We start from the raw sequence: 23,011 nt of genomic DNA on the forward strand, positions 1-23,011 counted from the left end.
CACGACTATTTTTTCCCCATTTTCAGCCCATATCTAGAACATTAATATTCCCCGAAATGGATTCAATTTCTGGTCCAGTTTTCGTTACATTCGAGTGCGCTTTTTTTTAGCAACTCTTTTAATGCCTAGTTATTATTGTAGCAGCGGTTTTTGCATTTCATTATCCCACAAGCCATTACCGATACAGATTTTTTCCCCAACCCTCAGTTTCCCATCGAAAATTAAAACAGCGTTACCCAAAAAAGGGCTGTTTAATTTTGGACCGCATATTGGACATCTGCTCGCTCTGCTGTTTTTGTTGCCTTGTTTCTCTTAATTACGGAAATTTCATTAACGATCGTCGAACACGACATTAATCGAATGTCCAAATTTTTCGAGCAGCATTTTTATTTATTTTATGTTGTTTTTTTTCACATGAAACGCTGTTAATCTGGAGCACCCTTGATCCTCGAAATTCTTCGTCGACGGAATTCATTAGCGGATTAATACAAAAAAATAGCGGAGGAATACTTCCGAGGAACTTTTTCAATTACGAACAAAAGCTTTTAAGCTATTTAAACGCCATAGTCCGAACGGAATACACCCTTTTAAATATTGATTGCATATTCTTTGAGGTTTATTTCTGTTGGACTTGAAGTAAGGGAGAGATAGAATGAGAGAAAGGGATAAGTAAATTTGGAAACTTTCACCTTTCTTTGAAACGCTATTCGCGTCACATACAGTATTTCTTTTTTTGCAATTCACGTTTTCGCTGCGCTCGGGTCAAAGGGCCGTGGATGAAGGAGGAAGTTTGTTGCATTATTTTGTTATTTATGTAAAGTTTGTTAGGTAAAGTTTGGTAAATGTTTTCCGCGGAACAAAGGTGGAATTTTCGTAGCGGATAATTAAGCCCGGACCTGTTTACATTCCCTCAATTTACTTTCGGAAGATTTCTACTCGTTCCAAAACTTTATATCGCATACTAAATATTCAATACTTCTTAACTAACTTTTGTTTGCACTTGTATAAATATACTATATACATTGTCTAATGCATCTGAGAAACATAATCATTATCAAAGTACTTAAAATACAGAAACAAAATTATTTCAAAAATTTTATAGAATTATTCATAAAAATAATTTTATATAACATTTAATATTTTTCATTTTATTCAAAATATTACATAAATATAAAATAGCGTCTTAAAAAAGTTTAATATCTAATTAGAACATTTGTTAGAAAAAATGTTCGAAAATCAAATCAAATCCCAAATTTATTTGGAAGATTTTTATTAAAAAAAGTAAAAAAAAAAAACAACAATAGCAATTAACGAAAAACCAGCGTACAAAAACGCCTGATAATTATGCCCAAACCAATACCATTCATTATTTTGATAAAATTAATTGAAATGAAACTACCGTTAGGAATTATTACATAAATTACATTAATTTACATATAATATAAATATGAATTAATAATTATGTCTTTTTAAATGGATTTTTTTCATTAACATACAATTTCCATCTAGTATATTTCTACTTAATGCATAATTTAGTAGTAAACCACAATAATTACCTTAATTAGAGTGACGGGTAATTAAATATTCATTACTTCGTATCAAAGTGTCAACTAAAATTAAATTAATTACAATAGATTTTTGCTGTAATTATGTATGGGTTTAAAAGTTACTGAAAGAAATGTTACTATTATGATTACAATAAATAATATAGTGGTGCATTCACACTATTTGTGATGTACGACATAATTGTTACTGGGGTTCATCAAATATGATTGACTGTTATAGAATCTATTGAAACTGATAGCGAATTGGTAGGTATTCCACATGCAGTATTAATGCAGTATTAACTCTTTGATGGTGGTAGGGCATTATTATAATTTTCTAGAAAATGTAGAGAAATTTTGGTCAAGGATGAATCTCGATAGTCTATACCATCCGATGTTGACGAAGTTGTCTGATTCAGTTGTCTAGAAGTTTGTTAGGTCTATAAATTTATGAATTTCTGGCCCCTCAAAGTTAAGTTCTCTTAATTTTAAAAAAGAATGAAATTCTGTTAGTTTTCAGGAATTCGTTCAAACATTGACTAAAGTAATTTACAATTTAATATAGTACTATGAAAGAATCAAAAAGTTATTACATTAATTTTATATAATATCAAGAGTAAATAATGGAATGGAAATAATGGTTTATATTTTTTAATTTATGAATATGGGATATTTAAATATTCCCTGAAGTAACTAAACTTGTTGTAGGAATACGAATATAATTGGAAGTTCCACATTATGTGAATTGAACTAAACGAAAGGTGGCAGAGAGCAAGGGTGTGTATTTGTGCAAATGTCTTCCATTCATGACAAAACAATCGGAATGAAAATTAAGTTCACGCAGCGATGGGCATTGTTAGTTGAAACTATATATGATGGCGTCGACGAGGCTCGAAGCCACCGCCTTCAAAACGACGCCGCTGCTGGTACTGCTTTTTAATCAAATAAAGTGAAATACATATTTACGTCTCGTGTAAATGTATTTTAATTCAAATACACATAACATTGAATAATGCATTCGGAGTAGAAGAGTAGAGTAGAGGAAAGGAATCGTCGGAGGAGCTGAGCTCTCCGGCTACAAATGCTTTTAAGCGACTTTCCAAATTAAGGACGGAGTGGCGCGAGAAAAGGAAAAAGTCTTTTAAATTTCATTTCATATTCGTCTCGTGTTCGCACTTTCTGACACATGGAAACGTATTTGGTTTCAATTTCGGTCGCATTACCTCTGAGCCGCCAACAACGACTGCTACGAAGGAAACACGTTGATTTTAAATGTACTCCATCCATCCCACAACCAACAAACAAAACAACGCATTTTTTTTAATATATATATTTTACACTGAGATTTTCAGATGTGTCTGCATATAATTTATTTCATATTTAGAATACCATTCATAAAATATTACAGCATATATTTATTTGATAATTAAAGTAGAAAAGTATATTTATGTTTAGAGCTTCGGATCTTTGAGAAATATTTAAATCTAACTTGCTGGATATTCCCTATAATAATAAGACATGGTAAAGTGGATTTGAGAATCACTTTTTATAATAATAATTAGTTGTTGCACTATGTGACAAAACATAAGATACCAATGATCTTTGTTATATTTTTATGCTCTATGACATATCTTGTTATATCAATGATAATAATTTTCTATCATGTCTGTACTAAAATAGCTCAATACAAATTGAAACAGGTTTTACAATGGCTTTATATAATAATTATAATCATTTAACTTTAAATTCCATGATAAAATATGAATCACCAATGATATTTGTATAAGAAAATTATTGTTCATTATTTTTTAAATTTTGAAAGTATCACCTATAACAACTGACATAGGTTCAAATAGGTTTTAAAACAACTTTATGTATTAATAGCCTGTTATCTTTTGAAAGTTCAAAGTTTTCACGTAAGAGCCATCAAAGTTTCCTAAACTTAATATCCAGTTCTTCCCTCTTCCCTTTCATGTGACATTGTCAGATCACTCTTCCATTCAGGTGTATTCCCATATATTTAACATTATAAAATTATAGTATTATTTTATCTATAGGTATGAAAGTGATATCTAACGATTTGATTTTTATTTTATATATATACTCTAAGTTTTTATTTTTACAATATTTTTTTGTATCTTGAGTTTTTTTATTATATCAAATATTGTGGATTTATGGTAAGTATTTTGATGTTAACATTTCATCCATATAACGATGTGATTCTATAAATTTCTATAATTTCTCGGGAATTTAGTTTTAAAATTCCCGGGAACAATAAACAATCCGGGAAAAGAAACCTACTAGTGCATTGAATCATTTTCAAATTACTTTTAGATGTATTCCAATATTTGTGTTATTGTCAAATCATCGAAGATTCCAAACACATTCCGACATACAAACTAATTAAGTGAACACACATTGTTTGCAAGTTGTAAACAAGCATATGTTAGAACTAAACTAATATAACCAAGAAGTAAGAAACAAATAATACGTGATTATTTGCTTGCGTCGTCTTCGAGAATTAACCTTGCCTTGTTGGAAGGACTAATAAAATGAAAGCTCCATCGATTGTTCTTGATAAGTAAGTATATCTTCTGGGCATTCCCGTTTTCCTCGAACATTACGTCTTCTATATATATATTGAATCAATTCCAATTATTATTATGTTTGCGGATGTAATAATGCTTGTATTTGTGTATGGATGTATGTATATATATAGAAGTTTGTGTGTGTTTGTGAGTGTGTTTGAAGCACAAGCGAGGAAACTCGAGATGGCATTATGTACTTTCGTATAGCTTTCGGAAGAGAAGTTTCGCTTTCACAATGCCAATTTTATTGGCCTTTATTTCTCCTCTATTATTGTGTGTGTGTGTAGTCCTGGTCCTCCACCGAACACAGGGACAAACTACGTTCTAACAACGGAATTTCTTTGATAAATATAAACCTAGAGTATAGTAGAAAGAGAAAATATCCAGGCTGTCGCAAATATTTTCCAAGTAATTAATTTCCGAACGTTTGTTCCTAGCTCTGTATACTTCGACCGGTCAAATAAGCTGGGTTTATTAGTGTTTAGCATATTTAGTGTGTTTCGTGGATAGAATAATTTGACTTCGAGTGATTAATACACCCCAGCAAGAAAGAGAAAACCAATAGTCTCTGCATGTAAAGCAATGGCTGCTTCCTCTTTTTTTTTGTAGCACGTTTCCTTTTATTATCCTTCGGCGAGAGGAATTAAATAGAACGTCGCCATTAAATAGCTGAAGTGGTCGGGCGATGATGATAAAAGCAGCTTTAATGTCCTGTTTCTTGCACATCCATCGATCGTGAATGGAAATACGCATTCTTACTAAAGCTTACATAAAAACTGAAGAAGTAAAAGTGTATTTAATTCGAAAGTCGAACGTCAATAAATTCCGTTAATTACAACCTTTTATGCATATTCTCAAAAACTTTGCACGCAAAAGTTCCAGATAATTAGCGAAGAAAAAAAACATATTTGTTGCACGTTTAAAGCAAGTATTATTTTTTTTTCGGTCGAAGTTTGCTACGAATTTCGCCGCTTCAACACATTTACTTTTATTTTTCGCATCATTAAAAAAAGCACAGCAATCAATCAAAATCCTCGCCAGTCTGCAACCCTCATCATTTTTAAATGCATCTCATCCACCTCATGCCAATGAGAATATAATGATAATAATTCGAAGCTATTTGCATAAACTGATTTATAATTACAGTTTTTGTTGACAAATATACATATTACTATATAAGATATATTTGAATACTAGATTTATGGACACGTCAATTTAAAGTATTGTCAGTTATTGCCAATAAACTGTAATAAATAAATACAATTTTAGAAAAATCTATTTATATACAATAAATGTATGTTATACAATACAAGAATCAGATTGAAACTTTAGTAATATTTACTAACCCAAATATACAATATTTTAATACAAATTTTCAAAACTCCTCATAGCTAATATTAAAATCATGAAGATAAAGTTAAAAATTAAATATAAAAAATAGGATTCAGGAAATATTTAGTACTTCTATTTGAAGAAGAAAATTGTAATATACATAAAAAAAAAATGTTGTTCAATCGGTAGACTAATTTGTTTCATATTAAGAGACATACATATTAACAAATTGAAATATTCATATGAGCAGTGGGGGATATCCATTAAGGCAATTATTTATGTGCTGAGGAGCCCCTGGCTTTGGGTGTCTAATATATTTTTCTATAATATTTTGAAATAATAATTTTTGGGGATACCACTGTCTAGTGCCCCAAACTATTCTTAATCTGACACTAAATATGAGTCATTAATTTGTATTATGAATATTTTTATTACGATTTGAAAAACAAAAACATATATATATTTGCAGTATATTCAAATTTAACCGTTTAAAAACCGTTTATAATTCTAATAATACAAATAGATGTTTCCATCCTTGCCTTCAGTATTTAATTATTAGAATTATATAATCATATATTAGTTGTTTCATAATAAACTCCTATTTAAATATCTTCACTGTATGTATGTGATATGTTTATTAGTTCCAGAAACTTTGTTACATATTTTGCAAGACATGAAAATGAGGTCTAAAAAAAAAGTTCCGAGAGTAGTAGTGAAGTACTTACATAATTAGAAAGATTTAATCTACACCACTTTTGATTCTACATTTTCATATTTAATATATTTTAATAAACTATTTTAAAAAGTATAAGAATTGCAGTAAAACTAATATAGCTTTTGGGCCACATTATAACAATTTTCTTTTAAGTTATTTCATTAAATTGCAATTTTTTGACATTTTCTTTGTAAAAAGTACTAATTTCTTTATAATTCTGCAAATATTCTTTTTATCGTAAATTTGTTTTCATTAATCTTTATAAACCAAGCTTCAAAATTAAAATATTTATATAAAGTTATTACAAAGTTGAAAGTTTTTCAATAGAAACGTATATAATATTTATTTGCATGTTTATATAAATAAATTACTCTCATTTATTAATTATGTAATAACTTGCAATATATTCGATATTTGCAGATAATATTTTTTTTCAAATCAATTTGAATTTATATTTAAAATTACTGTTCTAAATAGATTCACATCAATTTATATTTTTATGTAATACTTCAGTAAAAGTATTAATTAAAAAAACACTTCTAGTAATAATAATTATTAAGTGGATTACTTATATAATATAACAGCGTGTATTTCAAGACAAGTGTTTTTCATCTCCTGGAATCTCCCATTTGTCCTGTCCTTGTTTGGGCGCTACAGACAAAATCCTCTTAGAGGGCCTACGTCTCTATAGGATCTCACAGAAGAAATCCCAAAAGAGCCGGAGCACACAAAAAAAAGGTGAATGAAATAAAATTTAAAGATTCCAGAGGCCGTGTCTGGCATCCTGTAAATCCAATATCGGACCTCTAACCTGTCGTTTATCTATCCAGCTACCCCTTTTATCAGCTTTGGTTTTTTGGGTGAGTTGTAGTAGGATCGCTAATTTGGTCGTAACCAAAACGACGCAATAAAGACAATTATTTTCCAACCAACTTTGTACATCCTTTCTGTAAATATTATTACAAGCAATTAAAGTAAATATTAGACTTCATATAAATACTAAGAGCGATCTCGGCGAAAGTTGTTGGAAATTTTCCGCACTGAACATTCTAAACTGCATCCAACTTTCCCATTGATTTTCCGTTTCACGAATATACTGTATATTGGGTGTGTTATCTATTTGCATATCCGCATGTTTTTGCCGAGCATAGCATCAGCATGAAATTAGTTATATCTTTACATTATTAACCAAACACACAGAGTTTTTGTATCCAATTTATGATCTAATCTACTTATACATATTATATTATTTATATAAATATTGTATTATAATAAATACTAAACCAAACCCATTCAGTTTACATTGATTTACTATAAATTTAAATGTAATTTATCTACTTTTTTGTAGTCACTTTTTCTTATAAAAATCCAAATATTAATATACAAAAGCAATTATTATTTATTTAATATCAATAATTTTAACTAATTTATAAAAATAACTATGATGCCGCGGCGGATATATACGCCCAAACATTTGTACAAAAACTATGCTTATGCAAAATTGTATACATATCCATTGAGAAAGCACAGTCATCGAATCTTAGTTCATAACGAGGCGTTACTAATCTTTTTCATATGGAACTATCATGTTCTTGATGAAGCTTTGACTTAAGTTCATTAGAGGCGCTACTTAAGTTATCAAAACCGCTAGGTGAGTTTAGATTCTAACCCTGCTCCAACAGATAAGTTCTAAACGTTATTTGAAAAGCATTTCATAAATGAAAGTAAATATTAATGGTGAAAAATAGCACAAAATATGAATTAAAAAAGCAATTTTACTACTGTTTTATCTATAGAAAAAAACGTAATATTTTTCATGTTTAACTGAAATTCAATATAGATGGTATAATAAAGAAACATTTATCTTGAATAATATCGAGGATTATCGTTCTGAACTGTACATACACATTGTTCATATTTATGGATAACAGCTTCCGAAAGTACATAGGTACATTGTGGATCGTCGGAGGGGAAATTAAAAACATTAAAGAGAGAGAGAGAGAGAGAGAGAGAGAGGAAAGCCGACGATCCCCAATTTTCTTGGTGAACGACCTGAACCAGTTCCCCGGTTCGACCTAAAAATTTCCCACCAGGATTTCATTATACACTCTCGTTTATTTTTTTCTTCCTCATCCCTGTGCGGTGGGTTTAGAATCAAAAAGCGGCGGCTGCGAGATAAGCGCGTGCAAGGGATTTTATTGCCTTCACCGAAAAACCCCCCATAGATACACGAAGAAAAGAAACAAGCACAGAAAAATAACATCTATATCTGTATAAATGTATTTTATACTCAATTGGGATTCCAGATTTTATTGTCTAGATAATGTCCTTGCGTGGCGCAAATAAAAATAGAATAGACAGGTAAAAGTAGGCTCACCGCTTCCGTGTGTATGGGGTGAATGGCGAAGAGTAGTCCTGCGAGGGTTGCAAAAGGCGGCTTCAGATTTGCAACGCTGAGGCAGACACGTGTGAACAGTAGACAGGATATGGCGTGTAGCAGCACGTTCGTCATGTGGAATCCTAGAGGTTCCATCCCGAAGCACAAGTAATTAGCCCTGAAAAGACAAGAGAAAACATAGTAATTACATTAAATAGTTTAGAAAATTTCAATTATTAGAAAATATACAACTACATTTTTTTTTAAAGAATAATACGAGTTATATATTGAACAACTCGTATATATTAATAAAAATAAAATAAAAATTACAAACTTTTACAATTATTTTACAATATTTTAATATTCAGAACTTGGATTTAAATTTTATTGAAGAACCATAAGTATTTAGCCTAGAAAAAGACAAAATTTTGCTATGAAAAAACATTTTCATAAATATTGTTAATTATTATTTTTACTATCTGTTCATTTGTTTTTATTTTTAGAAATTGGATCAAAATTGTTCAGCAGAGGATACTGGTCCTCTCGGTATAATTAATGCTGATGATAATGGACACAGATTATGTGAGTATAGTCTCATGGGATGAAAGTGCGAGGTGAATTAAAAAGTTTATTAATAACAACAGATTTTTTAACTCAAGCTTAGATTAATCTCATGAAATATATATTATTAGTAATAATAATATTATCTATTAATTGTCTATCAACCAAAATGTTTTTATTTATTTTTTTAGTTAATTTTGGTGTATTTCTTTCGGAAACTTTTCTACTAGAATTTCATTCAATTAGTCTCAAAATGATACCATCATCCATCCAAGTACTATCCCCATTACAAATTGATTTTATTTTGTAAATTATATATATTCACTTAATTATTAAAATAAATCATTGTTTTTATAGACAATATTTAGCAAGTTGAATGAACATTTTTATTTGAGTTATGTACAATAATACTGAATGATATTAATTTATAGAAATTGTTTTTTTATAGTGAAATTTTATTGTATTTAGATTAAATATGAAAATTAGGTAAATACAAATGATAAAATGTAAGATAAATTATATAAGAGTCAATGTTTCGTGCCATAACAGACAACACGTACATAGAAAACCAAAAGGCTTTTCTATAAAATATAAAGAAGGAACAAAGCTGATTTATATAAAAAAAATAATTGAAGATCTGGAAACATTTTTTTACATTTTATTTGAAGTCATTAAAATTTGAAAATGAATGACTTGTTGTATTATTAAATTTACAAATAAGTCCTATATAAAATAATTTAATGAATCAAAATAATATTTGCAGTTGTTATATAATTTATTTGTTATAATCTTTATTTTACAATTTACAAACAAATTAGTCTCACCAACTGTAATGGGAGTCAAACAAATAATACAACTAGGCTTGAATGAATTGGAAGCAAAAAAATATGCTCTTTTCATTCACGCTGAATATCGCATTCACGATTTTCACAAATTGGTGAAACGGAGTGTACGATATTAGTAGGACGAGTTGCATAGGGATAACGTCCTAATAGGATTGCATCCACACGTGCGGATGTGTTCACGCGAAGGGCTGTTGGAATAAGAGGGATTCAATAAAATTGGTGAAAAGGGAACTGAAAGAGAATGAGAGAGAGAGACATTTAAAAGCTTGTGCGAACTAAAAGCTCGCGTAAATCAAGCTGGAAAAGAAGAGAAAAAAAAATAAATCTGCGAAAAAATGCGGAGGAAGTTTTCAAAACTTGCGTTCTGCTAATTAATCGATTTTTTTGCACGCCGGAAAAAAGCATCCTTGAAGCTCACTAAAAGTTCTCGAGAAGCATTAAACGCTCCTTAATTATTTTCGCCGCGGACAAATCGCTGTTTAAGTTGTCGGATTAGCTGGGCAATTTGAAGTGTAAGGGAGGGGAAAAAAATATGAAAGAAAAACCAAGAGATGTGAGAAGGGGGAATTAAATGCAGCTCGCGGTTGGGTGGATTAGGGGTATGAAATAGAGGGGTTGGTATTAAGGGTTAGTGTAATGTCATTCGCACGTGCCAAATGGCAGGAAGAAAGTCTAAAGCTTGCAGCATAAACTGGAGTTGAGCCAACGGGCTTAATAGTTTATTAAACAAATAGTAGCAATAAATGGGAATGCATGTATTTGCTAAAGGCATAAACTAAAGTACACATGTTTAACGAGAGATGGCGGTGATTTTAACCGGAATGTCAATCGAGCAGTGTTTTATTGCTGAACAAACAACTGTAGCAAAATGTATTGCAGCTCATTAACTTTCACGCATACCTTTTAATTAATAAGCAATATCGAAAGGGATTCGGGAAATGGTAGATGCAGCCCTACGGCCTTTCCATTAACTGTCACTTCCTGACCTGCAGGCTTCCCGCGGGATAATAATGCTCGTTCCAAAACCGCGCTCCTCGACCTCAAACCAATTCCGATCCCACCAATAACTACTAATGGAACGCGCCGCAAACCGCCCCCATGCCACCGCCACTACCACCCCTATACTAAAACCTTACCCACCTCCTCCTCCTCCTAATCCACCCCTAAATAGATACATCTATATTTTAGTAGTCCTGGCGCACTCTAGATAATAACGCAATTCATTCATCGTTAAGAATTAAAGTTCATCTTGGCTCGGTCCATTAAACTCGGCAACAGACCCAACCCAATTAGACAACTTATTTGCGCGATCTGCTTCCAACTGCACAGCAAACATTGCGCTACATCAAAAACAACTCAGAACTTTGTTGCGAGCATTGTATATCAATTTACAAAGACACTTTAGATCTTCCAGTTAATCACAACTATTTTCACAATTTGATCTTCTATAAAAAAAGAGATTGAAAAAAAATGTTCTAAAATATTAATTATTGATCTAAAATTGTCCAATAAAAAGATTAATAAATTATTGGAAAACTTGACAACTGTAATTGATTGTCTTATAGTATTACTGGTAACAAATTGAATAATGTTAAAACATTTAATATGTTAATGTTACTTGCAAAAGTATATGTCAAACTTAAAGTACTTTCATTAACTTCTATAGAAAGCTTGTTTATACACCTTTATTTTTTATGTCAAATATTTTTATTTTATAAATTATTTTGTTATTTAAAAAATATTTATCAATTAAAATAAAACTTTTACAAGTTAATGTGGAATATTTAAATAGATTTTTTTTTCAGAAGAAGAAATATAATATCTTAATAGGTATAAGTTTAAAACAACATTCATATATGTATAAAGAGGATACTAAAATGTTATTATAGAGTGAAATAATTTTATTATGATTTTATACTTAGGTTTTATTTATTTATTATTGTGTAACTGCTGCATTAAATTATCATTATGATAGTTTCATTTAGGTTATATTCTAGAACATATTCTAAAAACATAATTTGAAAATGAACTGAATATTAGACTCGTCATGATACAGCGCAACGAGGCGTGTTATGTTATTGCGTAATATGCAAATTTGTCGGTTATATAGAGAATTAACATGGCGCTGAACGCATAAGTTTAGCAGATGAATTTGATGAATTCTGTTGAAAACTCGTTTTCCATTTGGCTCAAAGAAAATTGAATGCATCGACCGACAAGTAAAACGTGTTCATAATATGACGGAATGCCAGACAAGTGATAAAAGTAAGTGTGCATTTTACGGGACGAAATAAAACGTTCTCGTTGTACATACATATATATAAAAAACAATGAATTGAAATCATAGATATAAAAGCATGTTATGCACAAATTAAATGCAATAAAGCAACGAGAACAAAAACCGTACTGAAATGAAAATGGAAACTTATATTATAATAGTTTCTTGTTATTATAGTTATTAAATTTATGTTTTTTATGGATCACTTAAGGAAATGCTTCTTAATTAATTAGAAGCAATTATGAAGATAAAATATTTTTTTACTTCTCTTAAATAATAATATTTTTTATGCCCAATCAATTTGAAAAATTAATTTAGTCAGTTGACAACTTATTTATTACGCCATCTTTCGGTGTGCTTTGAAAACATTTTTATTAAATATCATGAATATATAGTATAAATACTTGAGACTCGTTGACGTGTAAGGCAATTCTCTAGATAATTGGAATCAGGAAAACGTTGGAGGGTCTTAAAAAATAATAAAATAAATAAAAAAATCGTTTGCGAGTATAGAATTACTGATAGGTTCTTAGGTGATTAAAACAGACCTTTAGAAATTTTATATGGAGTTTTTGAAACGGGAGAATGCGTTTAGTAACATCATCCGAGACGCCTTTTACGGCAGTCTGCAGTTTTTACAACCGACCTCTTATATAATTCAGCAAAAGGATAAAACGGACCACAACGTATATATATATATATATATATAAGCTCGACACGTATGATTTAAGTCTGGAGGGCAATAATAAGCGGTTGGAATGGACGGACACGGTAGTAGAAGCTAGTTATTAGAAATAGGGTTCCAACATGGAATGTGATTAAAGGAAGGCCGACGCGATACTTGGAATTCGAGATGTTTCGCTGGAAATGAAGTGGAAAATATATTTGTTTTATTTATCCGTGAGCTTCGGGAAAATTGAGTCATTACGGCTCAAGCGTTGCGTTTTTGTTAATTGGTGTCTCGAGAGACTGAAATAATGATTGTCTCCAACGTAAATTGATAAACTGTAGAAACTATGTCTTCAAGATCAGCTCGATGCGATAACTACAGTAAATCGTTAAAGCCATCTTTGTTTTACTTTTTTCAGTAATTACCTGTAATTGGCGCTGAAGGTTCATGTGTAGCTCAGATTAAATTAAGGATTTCAACGTGCACCTAGCTTATTTTATACCTCTGAAATGCACAATGCCATAATAGTTGATCCATTTTATTTATAGTCCAGTGACTGTGGAAGAAATAGAAGAAGAATGAAACATGTGTTGTTTGTTTGGGACAGATTGATTAACTCCAACTTTTTGCTAACTTGATTTACGTCAGCTTTTAGCTCGCAAGCTTTTAAATGTTTCCCCTCTCTTAATTATATTAAATCCCACTGTCTGACTATCACACATAGAAAATCCCATTACAGGAAGGCTCGTATCTGCTGAATGTTATGATAAATTCATTAGATGCTGAATATACTAGAGTTTCTCTGAAACTAAACTACAGCTGCAACGACATGCAAAAAAATAATAATAAGTGCAGAGCTTCGTGGAGTGACGATAATCTAACAAACGGCTCATTAGTTGCAAGCGACGTTTAGAGCTTAGAGGTTGGCAAAAATGCAGAACTTTTCATCGGAATAGAGAGAGAGAAGAAAAGTTTCCCCTTCATTAGTGTAACTATGTTGTCAACAGCGTGTTTCAGGCAGATTCGCGAATTTATTACAGAGCCCATACTCCTCCTTTTCTTCATCATTCTCCTCCTCCTCTATTTTCTCCTCATTCTCATCCTTCTCCGACTAGACTGACTTGCTAATAGGCTATTAACTTTTTACAATGCGTGTACGTGTGTGCAGCTAATTGCTAATTAAATATTCCACAACACAATATAAATTCGAGCGGCGAACGAATAAAAAAGAACGCAAAACTTTTCCCTCAACTTCTTCTTCGCAACTTTCGGGCATAAATCAAAGTTTTTTTTTCTTTCTCTCTTTTCTCTGCAACATTACTTTGGCTTCGCGCTTATAACGAACACATACATATCTTTAGAATTTAATTATAAAAAGTACAATTGTTCCATTATTTAACTATAAGTGTATTAAATACTGTATTTAAAACTTCAATGTAATAATAATGCTTTCAATCATTATTTATTTCTCATTAATCTTATTTTAATATAAAGACAATTTCTTCTAGATATTGTAGAAAAGGTTAATTCTTAATTTCATTAGAAACAATTTTACAACGGTCGCAGATTAAATCAAGTTTTGGAACTTCAAAAACGTAAAACTCATCAGGATGTTTGTAAAATATAATATTATACTGTTTTAATGATGTTGGTATCAACTGACAACATTGGTATTCAGAGTAATTTTTTAATACAGTAATGCTTTGCATAGTACGGTTTTGATTAGTCCGGATTAGTCCGATTTAAAAATTTGAAAAGAAATTAAACTTTAATTTATCAAATATAAATAATTTAATTCCAGAAACAATAAAATAAAGATAAATATGACAAAAAATAAAAGTATTAATATATCTTTATAAAACATATATTTGTTTAGATCCAGTTTATGCAAACTGTGAATATTTGCGTATCCTCTTTATACTGACTTGCAGATATTATAATATTTAGCATGAGGTTATCCAAATATTCATATATTAACGGGCAGTAGTGCAAAGTTACATTTATTAAAAGCCAGCATATATGCATTCGTTTTTCGCAGAAATTCATTCATATTTGATCCGTCGGTTATGAATATATTTATTTATATTAATCCTCAATTTAATAAAGAGCTGAAAGCATACTTTGCATCAAATGATTTTTCAGTTTCTATTGCATTTACAAATAATAGAATTACATTTTAAGAAAAAAAAAATATGTTACCGTTAAATTTTTCAAACATTCAAATAATTTATTTTTTTATGTTTGAGCATATGTTTTATTAGTAAATACTTAAGATTTAGTACATAAGTTAAGTACATTCCAGACAATATCAAGTAAATATTTTAGGACAAAAGCACCAATCAATAAAACTTGTCTATTTCTACTTGATATTTGACGAGTTGTACATACTAGTCACTAGTAAATATTTTAGGACAAAAGTACCAATTAATAAAACTTATATTTCTAAACATACTTGTCCATATCTACAGCATCTTTGACGAGTACATACGTTTTAAAAGTGCCGTTTTAAAATATTTTTTAAATTCCGAGAATTGGCATTAGAAGTTTGTAAAAAACGGGATTTCCCGGGAAATTGTATTTTAATATTTAACCTGTGATTTTATATTTCAGAAAACTCAGAAAATCAACAAAATAATGAAATAAGGAGTGGTATATTTTAATATTTTCATTTTTAATATTTCATTTCTAATTATATATATTGAACTGTGAATCCCAGGAATAGAAATTATATAAATTAGCATAGGAACTTTCATTCTAAGAGTATCTTATTATATATTTACTTAATAAATAGATAATTATAAACTTTTTCACAAAAAAATTTAATCAAATATTCTTTTATTTTTGTATTGTAATTTATTGAGATATTATAGAAAAGTACAACAGAAAGTACATATAAATTTATTAAAGTATGTGAAGCAGAGTTTGCAAGAAATGAAATATGCAAAGTAAATGGTGCTAAAATAAAACAATTTATTGCAATTATGCCGCCCCTCCTTCATGCTGTTCTGCAGTCGAGTACTGCAGATACTACATAAATACAATTTAGAGTGACACGAATTGACTTATGTTTGTGAAGTTTTAATGGCCTTAGTTTTATCAAATAAAAATTTTGTCCCCGGCACCGTGGAAGGCATTTCGTAGTCCTGGAGGATGCAATCAAATCAAATCAAAGTTTGCCGCAAGTTTAAACGCAACTGTCTGCGAATGCTAAACATTTGTCCTGACGCGAATCGGGGGCGGCTGTGGCAGTCTGACTCAGGAGGAGGCGGTGTGGAGGCGGCATGTTTTTTCACGCGCCGGTGGAATAAAATACAGGGAAAGCTCGAGACGTGCTAATTTCGGTCTAGAAACCATTGTTCGAATTGACGTCTCATTTTATAAGTTGGATAAATGCATTATTACCGAACTGTAAAATAAACTTTTCGAGATGTGAGAAATGCAATTTGTGAAGTGGAGACGGCAGCATTCTAGCAATGCTTTTCGAACGAGGAATTGATCGGTCTCTATTTACCACCACCCCCTCTTTAATAACTCACTTATTAGATACAAGCGGGGAGGGTCGTAATTTCGAGCCAGTTTCCATAAATTTCCCGAGCGCCTTTATCTTTTGCCCTCAATAGTAATGACGTGTAAATTGCGGCAAAGTTTCGTTTCGAGAATATCTTTAAAAAAAAGTCGGAAGTAAAGAAAGAATAAACGAATAGGTAGAAGAAGGAAAGTTCGGGCATCGTTAAAGGACGAAGAATAAATGAGTTTAAGGTATTTAATAGCCGGTACAAAAGAGTTTTGAGGCCGTCCAATTTTTTGAAGGTATAATAATGTGGATCAAGCTCGTCTCGTAATTTCACTTCTTCTTCTTTTTTTTCGTCCATCATACTTTTTTTTGAGTGCGCAAAGGGTAGGGAAATTAAAACTCTTTACAAGAGATCAAAGTTAATTAAAAATTTTCGCCCGACGCAAAACGAGGAGCGAGGACGTATAAAAAGACAGCCACACCAGCCTTTAATATGTTAATTTAGTTCTTTTTTTTCTGCTGCTAGATTAAAGTCGTGCTATTATCCACAAAAAAATGAAAATAATAATAATAAGCAGAAACGGGAATTATGGTAAGTGGAAAATGCAGAACTATAAAGTATAAATATGAATTCACGCCAATTAACTTTATATTTTAGCACCTCTAAATACACCTGAGTGCTGTTTTTCAACAGAAATTAAATTGTTTGCACTTTAGTTCTCATTTAATTACTCCAAGAATTTTCTTTATATATATATGAAAAAATGAATGCTCTACAGAATAAAATCGTGGTGTAACCAAATTATCACTAAATTTCAAGAAGATATGTTAATTGTAGCTGTAATTTAAATCTGTAGAAGAACTAACATAATGTATAATAAATAATTCTAAGGTATTTAAAAAATTAATACCAAAACAAATGTACTGTATTCTACAGGAAAACAAAATTGACATTCTTTAACATAAAAATACTTATATTGAAACTAAAGTATTCATTTAGGATTTTGACAGTATAAAATCATACTTTTTTGAAATTTTAATAGGTTGTAGAACAAAACTATTGAGTATTTGAAGATTCAAGGTTTGAAAATTTCACAAGAAACTATTTTATTAGAATTTATTTTTATTTTGTCAAGATTTTCTATATTTGTTGAAATATTTATTTAGAATTAAAGTTAATAAATAACAGATGACGTGGCAAAACCTAAGAGTTAAAAACAAAGAAGATAAGTGGGTTGAGTGAATGTAGGGATTAAATTTAGTAGATTTTTGTATTTTTACGGATTATTTGATAATTAGAACTATAATTGGATAAGAAACTACTTATTTTCAAATCCTTTTTAAAACTAATGTGATGCTATGTAAATCGGTACGAGGGATTAACCACAACTTTATATTGTAATAACTAAATCCTATTGTAAACGTAGAAGTAAATTTTCAATTAGAAGTAAAAAATCTTCTTCTTAAAATAATCATTAGGGCGACTAATAGCCGAATGGTTAAGTTGCTTTAGCCACGTTCCAGTGGTTACAGATTCAAATCCTGGTCAAGCCAGGCCCTTTGTGAACTATCTCAGTGTTTGCAGCAATAAAGCCATCGTTCATCACAGATGGACAGTCAAATGAATGAGGTTCAGCATATGGACCTTCAGCCAAGTCGATGGACAATGACAGTGTTAAGGATAGCAGCAGATTTACAGTGAAAGGAAATAGTGGAAGCGCAGAGCATCAATATACTACTGAAGTTAACCTACAAGATAAAAATCAAATCATCAGAATGGTAACTATCCACCGGGAAAGATTACCTACCTAATGTCAACCGTGATCTTAAATTTACTCAATGTTCACATTGATGAACAGATTGTAAATAAAATTACACGACATAAAAAAACACCTCCGTACCCTTCAATTTAGCACAATTTAGTCCGCAGTGGTGTAGATATGTATCACAAAATAAAAAAAAAATCATATGCAATTATAATGCTTCATTCACAATAGGCGTGACGTGAGACATAAATACCTGTCAGGTGAACCAAACATGTGCAATTTGGGTGTCATCGGATTCCATAATAACAAATAGTAATTGCTACGTCTGACAATCATGTATGTCTCATGTGACGAATATAATGGATGCAGCATAATGCATACTTATGTAATGAACATTGTGTGCAATTAACTAGAATCAAATATAATAATAACGATTGTAAAGTAAGGAAATATCCGGAGTATTTTTCTTTGGTAGATTGTTCGTGAACATTAAATGTTTTGCTTTTCCGGAAAGTTCAGCAGCTGCAAACTCTGGCACTTTCTTTTCCGCCCATTTCGCAGCATCGATTCCGCGCAATGCTTGAACTTTCAAATTCTTTGACACTCTATAAAATGTTTAATTATTTGAAAATAAACTTGTTTATATAATAAATATATTATATTAAATATTTTGATGATTGATATTATTTTTATTATGAATTTTTTTATTTCTTTTAAATATCTTGTAAACAATTTATCAATGCTTGATGCAATAATTTAACAATAACTACTATAAATTTAATTTATTTCAAATAACAAAAATAAACTGTTTAATTTATTTTGATACTTAGTATATATTCTTTTAAATAGTTTCATTAATTTAATTTCCTTTTAAATTATTATTTTTTTACATAAACGTAGTTGTACAAGTAATTTGTCAAGTAACGCTTAAAGTGTAATTGCATATGTGTACTAGTGTAAATTAATTTATTATTTGCTAAGTATTTATATAGACACTTTGGGAGTATTTCCACAAGTAAATATACTTGATACGTTACTTGACAATTGTCTTGAAAAAAATATAGTATTAAAAATTTAAATAATAATTTGGAATGTAGTGAATGAAAGTAAAGCCTTTTTATAATTAGTAGAAATTAAAATTTCGTTTTTATATATAATTATATAACAACGTTAATGCAACACATTACACGTTGTTATATAAAATTTGTTTATGTACAGTGATTATGTATGAAGTGTTTTATATAAATACATATATAAAAATGTTGTCGTTTCCTCTGGCAAATGAATCACGCCTAGGAGTAGGAACACTCTACTCAATTTGCATATTATAACGCCCCGAGTAATTGTAATTTATTGCTGGAGTAGTGGAAAACGCTGAGTGGGCGGATTTAATAAACACGAGTTCGGAACTGTTAAAGGAACGTGATTCTTTGGACTGTAACAAGATTAATTTGTTTGCTCAATGGAAACGCTAGTTTTACAAACAATGGATTCGAAAGAACACGGACGCGCACAGAGGAAGCGAGAGATTTTGGATGAGGGAGAGGAAGAGCAGGCCAGAGAACAGCACTGACAACAGCAACAAAAAAAACTTCAGAAAATCGAAAGAAAAAAAGGACTAAAATAAAGAAAAGCGCGCTTCAACAACTTTTCATAAATAAAACATTTTCCAGGCGAGCGAATTATTACGTCGGCAAGTTTTTCCACCAGAAACCAAAATTGATACGTCAATGTGTGTGTGTATGTATATATATGTGCGTTTTCCGTGTGAGGAAAACAGTTAGAGCACTCGGTGTTTGTGCTATTTGAAAGTTTATGGGCGAAGGCCATTATTCGGAACATCCGGAAGAAAAACGACCGATTCGGGGCTTTCTGCTGGGCTCTCTCTTATTTTCCTCATCCTTTCTTTTTCTTGCTTTATTTTCTCCCCATCAACCACTTTATACAGACGGCCACCTTTCGAAAAAGCAACCCATCCCCAGCCCCGAAAAGTATTCACGACCGCCCCTCGGTAATTAATCCACTGTAATTAATCCCCCCAACATCGCATTCCAAATTAAATTTCATTTTATTATATAAACATTCTAATTAACAAAAGGCTCTGGCATATATATACGATCGCAGTAAAGTTTAACAAAAAACATATTTTAATTTCAATTTTTGATAAAAAAACTTTTGCGGATGGAGATTTTTCATGGTCGCATTTTTAACGACTCTGTTTGAAAAATACTAGTGGAGCCTCGCTTTGAACTAAGATTCGATAGTTTCCTTTGTATATAATAGGGCGGCAATATCCGCCGCTCGCCAGATAAGGTTTAAACTAACAAAGAGTGAGGTTCAGTGAAATCAAAAAGGTAGTTTCGTCATAATACCACTAGGATTAAAAGTTAGTAAATATTTGCATTTTAATTTTATCTAATATTGGAATGTTTATACTCTTGAAAATATATAGGAAAAAGCAAGAAATTCTAAAGTTTCTACATATAGAATATACAAGAAGAAACAAAAAATTCACATTTTAATCTCAGTTTGAAATTTTTACATTAAAAATAATCTTGTTGTAACTTATTTGTTTATATTATAAACTAATACTTTATATTTTTTCTTAAAAACTCAATAAAGTACCAAGTTTATAAGAAATACTTGAATTTTCAATTTCCAATGAAATATGGTTTCCTTCATACAAAAGAATTAAGTATAAATAATTTGTATTTACCATCGTGCATTACGTTTAATGATATATCATTCATTAACCATTTCGAATTTGTTCCGCACATGAATTTCCAGTTTTAAATAACGGCCGCTCGTGGTAATTAGATTATTCCAACCGACGGCAATAGTGCCCGTAATTAATGCCAAATTTCGAAAATGCAAATTATTACGTAATAATTTTGATGTATCGCCCGGGCGGGAACGGGACGCGCGCGTCGCGACGCCCATGTAATACTTCCAAAATATAATACGGGCAAGTATAATTAACGCCAAGAAAACAATTAGCCAAGTGTTGTGTGTGCAGTAATAGTCGTAAATCCATCTTTCGGATTAAGATGGTTTCGGATAAACTTCTCTCTGCTGTGTATTTATGTTTACACTAGTTAAATTTATATTATTTGGTATGGAAATGTGTATATGTTTTCATTTTCCTTGCAGTTCGGAGCTTTGGTATTATATAATATACGTTTGTTGGAAGATAATAATTTTGTTAATTTATTATAATGGTGCAACCACACAGCATCTGATAAACGACGGTGTTCGGGTATAAATCTTATTTTTTGGGCTTAGTGTGATTGAATCAGTATGTTGCATCCGCACAATGACATTGGACTATGTTTGGTCAAGTATATTTGCGTTAAGTTGAGTGATGTGAAAACTATTGAATTAACGAGTATAAAGTATACTTATTTAATTTAAGTCTACAATTTAATATTAATCATATAATTAAATATAAGAGTAGGGTCCAGTATGTTTGATCAGAGTTTCCTAATTTTGGACCACAAACAATTGCCTAAATTGGACTGGTGAAAGTGCAAGAAGCACCAAATTATATATTCTTATTTGTATTTTTTCAGCTGTATATACTTTTACTGTATATATACAAGAAAATAACAAGGTGGTCCAAATTAGGCAACTCATTTCTATGTTCGGTAGACGTATCAAGTTCTGGTTTCCATGAAGACTAAAGATACTAAACCTAAACTGACAGCTGCAATTGCATTCTGTATAGGTACGTACAATTGGTAGTTCTAATAAATATTAATGTCTCATATCATGCATAATGTGTCTGCATCTTTTATAACTAAACTTTACGAATATAGTTCATAAAATATTTTATAGTAAATAGAGTAATGAATCTTGAGACAATAGCAATATATTTTTGGAGCACATATCTTAAGCACTATGCGCTAGATTCAAAATTTAATTTGAAATTTAATAGCAAGCAAGTGCGACGCAGCGAGTAGTGTATGCAAATGAGGCTTCGTGACTTCAAATCTCCTATATAATTCAGTTTCGAAACTAATTGCGATAAAAGGCAGCAAATTCGAAAACAAATCAACCGACGAGAAATTGTACCCAACATAAATTCTCCTTTCCCAAGAAACAAACTTAATTGCAATATTCGATGCTCCCACAACCGTTTGCATTGCATACGAAAGAATCTGAATTACATAACGTTTATTTTTATTTATTCATCTTCTTTTTTTTTCATTTCTATTTTTTCATTGCTTTTCCTCGCATCTCAGAGGAAATGTCTTTTATATGTAATATATTCATGGAATATAAGAAAATATTTTTCCCATTTGTAACATTTTCACCATGAAGCGAGCACACACACGTCGCATTTCCTTTCCTTATTTATTTGTTTATTATATATTTTTTTATTTGGAACATCAATCAATGCCACGACGACAAAAGCGGAATGAAGTGAATGGACGATGTTTATGCATGGAAATTATTAATTTCCGCTTCGAAACAATAAACACACGGTTTTTCATGTTTGTTTTCGGATTAGCAACGCGCGATGTATACAATTAGATAATAAAAATAGACGTTCACGTACATCATAACCCTCTAGGGTGAAATATCTGCCATGACATAACTTATTCAAATTTCCGTATGAAATGTAATGTGTTTCAGGACAATAAATTCTTCCATGTCTTCTATTTTTTTATATAATCTATTTATTTCTTTATTTATCATCAAAATATATCAAATTATGTTTAAAATTTTATATATAAAATTGAAATAATATTCATATATTGTATAATTATTTGTAAATAAACTATACATAACCCGGCGCATCCGCCAAATATTCTAACTAAA

At 30.6% G+C, this 23,011-nt stretch overlaps 1 protein-coding gene across 2 annotated transcripts in view; it reads right to left on the reverse strand.

Moving 5' to 3' along the window:
• LOC108557490 (transmembrane and TPR repeat-containing protein 1-like) overlaps window positions 1–23,011 on the reverse strand; it is a 274,214-nt gene that overhangs the window by 47,481 nt on the left and 203,722 nt on the right. For both annotated transcript variants that reach the window (XM_017914017.1, XM_017914018.1), the window contains exon 4: window positions 8,557–8,734. In XM_017914017.1, the coding sequence (XP_017769506.1) occupies window positions 8,557–8,734 (178 nt within the window). The remainder of the gene's footprint in view (window positions 1–8,556; window positions 8,735–23,011) is intronic.

This window comes from Nicrophorus vespilloides, unplaced genomic scaffold (assembly GCF_001412225.1).
Source record: "Nicrophorus vespilloides isolate i.1.1-1 unplaced genomic scaffold, Nicve_v1.0, whole genome shotgun sequence".
NCBI classification, from domain to species: domain Eukaryota; kingdom Metazoa; phylum Arthropoda; class Insecta; order Coleoptera; family Silphidae; genus Nicrophorus; species Nicrophorus vespilloides.